Below are 8,146 nucleotides of genomic sequence, written 5' to 3'. Positions count from 1 at the left end.
GTGATTTAATTTAGGGAGCAGTATCAGTGAGTGCGTACATCCCTGACGCTACGTGGTATGATTACGAAACGGTGAGTAACCTGAACGCATTTACGGGCTTACAGAAATATTACACTTTCAGACATCTGCTTCTGAGAATTGAACTTGAAATACAGCGTATTTCTGCCTTTAGGATTCCTGTACGTGTTATACAAAATAATATTTCCCAGTGGGAAATTTGGTATAAATATACTGTCTGTGTCACATGAGCTGGACTTTAATATGAAATTATATTCTTTAGTATAAAGAGATGCTATTGACTTTAAAGTGGAGAAAAAATAGTGTTTTAAGGAGTGAAACTTCTTTTAATATTTTATATATTTATCTTATTGTCAGAGAAATTGAGTTAAACACTTAGTGTTATATTTTATATGGAGACACATTTGTGCAAACCTTTTGCTTTTAACTTTGAGAAGACAAAATAAGAACATTTGCACACACAATCCATTTTTTCTCAGTTGAGCAATACCTACTGAGAAGTACTTAATCATTATTTAATGTATTGCTTATGTTTAGTAAGCAGATCCCTTATTGTTATACAATTTTTTAAAAAAATCTGAAGACATCGTAGCTCTGCTTTGTGTGCACTAGCTTTCTCACCTTTATCTTTACGTGTTATTTTTTCTGTGTATTTGTGCGGTTGGGAATCTAATAGGTTAGTACATGTTGTATATGCACGGACCAAGCCAAGTGACGTCTCCTCTCTTTATCTTTATTTGCAGCTGGCAGCCTTTGTGTTTCTTTGTCATTCATAAAATATGTGATGAGTTATGGTTAGCGATAGTCACACCACTGTATTCTAGAAGAGTTAAATTTTAATTTTACGTAACTGTATTTTCATGTTCATCATACAACCTCCGTCTTTCCTCCCCTACTGGAGAGCAGCAAAATATTCCTTACAAAACTGGAAACTGCTGCATCACAATGCAAGCGCCCGCTTTCCGGGTCATCCAAAGGAAATTACGCAAGCACCGCAGAGAGATGCTTGCGCCCCTGCGTTAGCTGCTGCACTATTCCCAGTAACCACTGGTGTTGCACCAAAGTAGTGAAATTGGAGGACATACGTCAAGTGAAATAAACCAGACAGAAATAGCACGATAGCAATATGTAACAGAACAACCACTGTTAATTCTTACCATTTTGTTTTGAAACCCTGCGTCATTTTTATTGTTTTTGCTTTGTATTGCCTTAGTCTATGTTGTTATTTTGTTATTGTTTTTTATTATTCTATGTAAAATAAAAAATAGTACGTTTCCTTTCACATACAAAAGCTGAAAATGTAGATGAGAATGTAGACTAGTGATCATTAGAGGAATATTAACTTTAAAACAGGCTACAAGTGGTGCTAATTAAGATGCTGTTAATTATCCTACAAAGATAATTAATTTCTCTATTTCATTTTTACATTTTAAGCAAGACAGTTGACTTTTCCTCTGCCCTGTACTTTACAGTGAAAGAAGGATTTAAATGGAATCATTTACTTCATTTCTTAGAAACAACAGTATTCATTTTCATGTGACTAATTCATAATAAAACACATTTCAATGTACAATGTAAAATTCTCATAAATAGTATTTAAAGACATCAACTATGACAAAACAATAATCTTCCAAATATTAGGGTGCAAAAAGACCATGGAGGAAACAACGGGTGGACATGTATCTTCCAGCAGATAAAATCGGATTACACCTTAGAGGAGGTTATATCATCCCCATTCAACAACCTAATGTAACAACCACAGCAAGGTAAGATGAAAAATTACTAATTTAAATTGAAATCTGTATTAATAGTTCATGTTTTTGTTAAGAATCAGAAATTAAAGTTTAATTTTTCATCCAAAGGTATACAATATACAAAGTAATTCTAAACTATGAAAATCATGGTTATGAAGTAATTCAAATTATATATTTATTTATTAATCTCTTGAATTAAAATGAATATTATTAAATTAGGGATTTATTTTCTCTGTCAAACTTTACTCTTATTCTCTAAAACTTTGGAAATGATCTCTAATGTTTTAAAAAATATAAGATAGCAATAATTGTTTTATAATTGAAAGATAAATATGTTGGTTTGCAAATATTTAAATTTTCAAAACATAAATCTCAAATTTTTCCCTTCAAAAGTGTTTTACTTTCAAATTGGCAAATGAGGTGGATATTTCAGTTTGGATAAAGAGAAAATCAGAAATTAACTCATTTAGTTAAAATAAAGCTCAGCAATATTTAGAAAAAAGAAAGGACTTGAACATTATAAAGCACCTTTTTACAGCACTCATTGTGAATGTAAATTCATAAAAATTTCTGTTATTTCACCTATTTTCTCATATTTTGCAGATGCCCATGAGATAATAACTTTATTCCTTATCTTCCTATACTTTCTATATAACCTTAAAAAATCTGAAATTATATTATTTACTTTTTCTTATATTACACGCTTTTTCTTTTGTGTTCAATTAAACCATATGTTCCAATAAAAAAGGGAACGGAATTTTCAGGTGTACTTTACGAATTTGTAAAAATGCCTAATCCATAATAGGCTATCTCTTTCCAGTAAACATTCATTTAAGGAAAATAATGAGTAAATGAACATATGTCACTAGTATAATTGTTCTTTTCATTAACTGTCTCTTGACTACATTCTCAAAAATTGGTTATAGCCTGCAATTGTATTTTGCAAGGTAAAAACACTTCAGTGAATGTGTTTCGGAAGAAATATAGTTTATATAGAACAATGTCTTAGACCTTAGAACCTCCACGTTAATCTTGTGTGGTTATGTGCAACTAAGGAAAATATTTTTATCAATCGCATATCTCATTTTTTCTGTTATAACTAGCTTCATTTATAAAGTTACCAGGCATTTTCTTAACCATTTTTAAAAATTTTTATATATTTCCATTATTTTGTGTGTAAGATGTAGACCTAATACCCTGCACTTTAGGGTGAAACTCTTTGAAATGCACATCCATAATTTTTTTCATTTGAATCGAAATGTTAAACACTCTCAATTTTACAGATGTTATAGCTTCAAAAATTTAATTTTTACTTATTTCATATATTTTGTGTACTGTATTTTCTTGGTGCATACATTATCTCAGCAATGTCATGAAAACAATATGACAGATTATTAATGCACATATGAATTCACAAATACCAGCATGTCATGTTCATGCAAAATTGCCAGTCTGTGAGATTGAAATGAGTTCATTTACTATTGCAACTTTATCTTTAGTTATACATGTAGCTAATTTTATTTTACAGTCGTATGAATCCCTTGGGACTTATAATTGCATTAGATGAAAACAACACAGCAAAAGGAGACTTTTTTTGGGATGATGGGGAAACTACAGGTAAAATTCAAAACAATCTGCTTTGAAATGCTCATCCTGGTGACGTGGTTCAGCTGTATGATGTAAATGACATCAGTGATATTGTTCTAACTTTCTGGTTACTTTATGAAACTTAACATTGTTATTTCACTTATATATATTTAATTTTATAACTTGTTCTGTATTTTATCTGAAAGTATTTGGTAAGAGTTTATATCTTTTATGATATATTAATAGTTGTGAATTAAAATATTTAGTTAAATTTCCAGAATACATCACGTTTTCAACTATTTCAGGTGAGATCAGGCATGTTCAGGGTGGTCTGGCCGTAGACTTCAGCTATTTCAAATTATTCAGTTACTTAGAAATAAAACTATATCATTGTAAACAGCAAAGAAAGCTAGCATATAAAACTTCAGTTAATTAATATCTAAATATTTGAGGTAAAAATATTTCACAATTTATTTCCTTTATTCAGAATTTTTATGTCTTTAGTCCCAGAGTGCAGAATTCATTACATCAAAAATACAAAACTTAAAATTGAGCCAGTCTTGCTAATATGTGTCTAATTAAGCCATATGAATTTATCTGATTAGATTTAATCAGTAATTTATAGTTTTCCCCATAAATTCAAATTCATCATTCTATTTCCTTAAAGTAGGGCCATTAAGTGTTTGATGTGTGTGTTCAAAGATTCATTTTTAGCTTGTACTTTAACCCACAATTTCTTGAAAGAACATCCCTTTCAGTGTGTATGAAACATTAAATCTCTATAACACAGCAGCAAAGAATAAGAAGACGATATACAGCGGTCTTCCATAATCAGAAATTAAAACCTCTGAAAAATTTTTTCAATTTTTAGTGTTATTTATGATTATGCAGATCTTTACACCTAAAAATGGGAATCAACAATTCTTTTACAAGATGTGATTTTCACAAGTAAGGATAATTTGTTTAAATAACATTTGTAATATTTTATCGATAATTTTAAAATTACATTTAATGTGGAGAACCGTTTACTAGAAAATTTTTTTTTAATTATTTCTTTATTTTGTCCTGCTGTAAATGAACTGAGGGCCGTGAATCGGGTGGACAAACTCTACACCGCCCTGTTCTACCTCCAGCCCACAGAGGCTGCTTCTTAATGCACGCTCTGATTTTGACAGCATTCACTTGTCATAAGTGAGCTCTGCTCTTTCCTGTTCCTCATTTATCTTTCTCTTGATGAATATATTCTTTCTTTTATCATTTTCCTTACTCCCAGATTCCTACCTTCAGTACAGATCTCTATTGTGTTACCTCTTTATTTTTATGGCTAAAAATGTGAAAACATAACCTGCCAAAACAGAGCTCAGACCTTATTATCTACCATCTATTTGCCTTGTCTGTAGTCTTCCCTTTGTCTCTGTCAGTTGTACTTTTGTAAACACGCGCGCGCGCACACACACACACACACGCACAAACACACACGCGCTCGAGCATTCGCGCCTGTGCTCACCGACCTCTCCCACTGAGGAGTTTTCAGTCCCGCCCGCCACACTGACCTTTTTGCTCTTTCTTAATCACGTTGAGTCCCAAGCAGTGAGCTCTCAATGAAAATATGTTCCAAGCACTTCATTACACTGAAGTTTGGGAAATAGGGCTTCAGCCGGATATATATTACTTTTAGTCAGTGACTGGTGTTGTGAATCAAATCTTGATTGGAAGTATGTATGGCATGAGTTTAAGATTGTTCTTATTTCTCCGATAATATAAATATACTAAAATACAACCCTTTCTGCTGTAAATATGCATATATATGTAATTTACATAATTTGTTAACATTATGAAAAATATAATTTAATCTCATTGCATATTCTCATTTCATATGTATATTGCTGTTAGTACTAAAAATTACTGAAAATACATAATTTTCTGATTAACAAATTTGTAAGGGAAGATGCAAAAAGTTAAGTAATCTTTAATTCAGGGTTTCATTCTCATATTTGTTCCTAAGATTAAAAGCTCACAAAAGATTTTTTTAAAAGTTTAAATGAATTAATACTAATAAAGCCATTATTTCTCATACTCTTCTTCTTCAAGTTACTTATTGCTAATATTTAATTTTTCCAATAAAGGCATATTGTGAAAGATTTATTACATATATGACACAGAAAGTATTTTTATACTTTCTTCATTAAAGTTTATTTTTATTACAAATTAAAATCCATATTAATCCCAAACAAATTTTACATCTTTGTTTTCCTCAAATAATTAAAACCATTGAAGAAAAAACTGAAGTGAAATAAAATTATAGCATATGATTTCTTCCTAGGTAAAACCTACTATTATATTATTTACTAAGTAGAGAATAAGGTACTAATATAGTTCAAAGTAATAAACTTGATATATATATACTTTATTGTATGTTTTTCTTTCTCTGAATTTCCAGAAATATCTTAGCATTTTGAGATATTATACTGAGCAAGTAGATATTCACTATTTCTATTTACAGAGAAATTAAGATATGATTATTTTGTTTATAAACACTTTACAATTTTTGTTTATAGACAGCATAAAATTATTAGGATTGTTCATTGATAATATATATTTTGAAAAACATATGGGTTTTGTAACTAAAAGGATAAAATCAGAGAATTTAAATATGTATTGACATGATAATTTTATGTTTTGTATTTCAGATACCATAGAAAATGGAAACTATATATTATATACATTTTCAGTTTCTAATGTAAGTATTTTCTTTAGACACGTAGTTAAATGCATATTTTAATATATATTAACAAAAGGTTATTCAGTTATGCTAATTATTTTAGGAAGATGTTTACATTTCCCTCTAATTTCAATGAATTTTGATGAATGATATTGTTAAATTGTGTAATTTAAATTTTTAAATTATGAGAAATTTTCATGTCAAACTTTACATTTAAGTGTAACAGATGACTTTCATCATACAATTGATGCTCTGAAGATTTTTTACTTCCTAAAGTACACGGTCTGATTTTAAGCAAAATACTCTAAACAATAACTTCAGCATATTTCAAAATGCTTCAGTATGTTAGGGTGAGAACTGTGGATTTTGATGGGAAAGGAAAAATTGTATGAAAATGTCATAGTTACATTCTTGTTGCTGGGACACAATACCCAACATCTACAAGTTAAAGGAAGAAAGGTGTATTTTAGCTCACAGTCTGTAATGGTTTCAGTCCATAGCTGGCTCGACCAAGGTAGGATGGCATAGCAGAGGAGCCTGACTTGGAGAAAGAGTCCACGTCTGGACAGGCAGGAAGTAGCGTGGAGATCTATCCAGACCACGCCCACAGCGATCCCCCTCCTCCCTCCAGGCGTCACCTCCCAGCATCCCACTCGGCTGTAAACCCTCAGAGGACTGACGCAGTCTCACACGCCCACACTCCAGTATCTCACACGCCTGACCCGGTCACCTTCCGAAAGCCCACCCATAAATGCACGAGACTTTGAGGAAGATCTAGACATAAATCACAACAAGTTAAACTTTAGATAATTAATGGAGATGATCTTCAGATACAGTGGGTTGCTTTACATATTCTTTCTAACACAAGGTTATTCATCATCATCCATTGGGCTAAAATAAGGAGAGTTATATAGGATTTTATATTTGAGTTACATCATAAATAAGTTAGGTTATTTCTAGAGACAAGGATCTCTGTTATCTGTACAAAAAAGAATGGTAGTTTGCATACAGAGGTCTGGTGTGAAAGGAAGGGTGGAGAACCGGATTTTTTTTTATATTCTATTATTATTTTAGGTCACTATTTAACTTAATATGTAATGCTACATACTCTCTATTTCACCAGAATAATTTAGATATTACATGCACATATTCATCATATCTGGAAGGAACTACGTTAGCATTTGAAACTATAAAAGTCCTTGGTTTGACGGACTCTGTTACCCAAGTTACAGTATCAGAAGCTAATCAGCAAGGGAATCCTCACAATAGTTTCACTTATGATCCTTCCAACCAGGTAAATATAATTTTTTAAATATATTTTACTCTCATTGCTCGTATTTAATATTATATAACTACTAAGGCACTTGATTTTTTTAAAGTTCGTTTTCTTCATGATGTGTTCTTCCTTCTTTCCTTCTGCCTCTCTTCTTGTCTCTCGTTTTTGTTTTTTACATAATGATGTATTATCTATCACTTTGTTTTTCACACACTGAAATGGTAATAGCAATTAGAGACAGGAATAATTAAATAAATATTTTCCTTCTCTAACAGTAGTAGCTTCCATGTCAAACAAAGTAATCATATTTTTCATTTCTGTTTATTCCTTGAGGGAATAAATATCTGTTTTATACCTTTTATGTTCTAGGTATTGCTTTAGGGCTTTAAATTTCACATTTCATCAATTTTTACAGAAACTATCTTAACAGAAACATCGTCCTCTTTTTACAAAGGAGGAATCTGAGGTTAACACAAAGTGAATAATTTCTTTAAAGACTGTGGAACATTAAGGGGCAGAATGAGACAGGAACTCATTGTTCATTGCACAAATGATGGTTTTCACCCAGCTTCCGCAGTCTACCGAAGCTTTTGCATCTTGGGGGTTCTAGGTATTTCAGTGGCACGATAATATTCTCTTTTCTGTTCTGTTCCTCAAGTATTATGTAAAAAGGGATGATTTCAAAGAACTGCTCCAGATACCACATTTTATGAAATGTTAATTTTAAATTGTCCATGGTCAAATTAAAGAAGCAGTGTTTAATTTTTTCTTTCTTTCTTTCTTCCTTTC

At 31.2% G+C, this 8,146-nt stretch overlaps 1 protein-coding gene across 1 annotated transcript in view; it reads left to right on the top strand.

Moving 5' to 3' along the window:
* Si (sucrase-isomaltase (alpha-glucosidase)) overlaps positions 1–8,146 on the top strand; it is a 90,984-nt gene that overhangs the window by 34,770 nt on the left and 48,068 nt on the right. Inside the window, exons 20-24 of the mRNA XM_005393136.2 lie at positions 15–71; positions 1,660–1,784; positions 3,301–3,389; positions 6,050–6,099; positions 7,205–7,375. Of these exons, the coding sequence (XP_005393193.1) occupies positions 15–71; positions 1,660–1,784; positions 3,301–3,389; positions 6,050–6,099; positions 7,205–7,375 (492 nt within the window). The remainder of the gene's footprint in view (positions 1–14; positions 72–1,659; positions 1,785–3,300; positions 3,390–6,049; positions 6,100–7,204; positions 7,376–8,146) is intronic.

This window comes from Chinchilla lanigera, unplaced genomic scaffold (assembly GCF_000276665.1).
Source record: "Chinchilla lanigera isolate Chin_1 unplaced genomic scaffold, ChiLan1.0 scaffold00047, whole genome shotgun sequence".
Lineage (NCBI taxonomy): Eukaryota > Metazoa > Chordata > Mammalia > Rodentia > Chinchillidae > Chinchilla > Chinchilla lanigera.
Note: the sequence above shows the minus strand (reverse complement) of the source record. Positions and strands in the feature narration are given on the sequence as shown.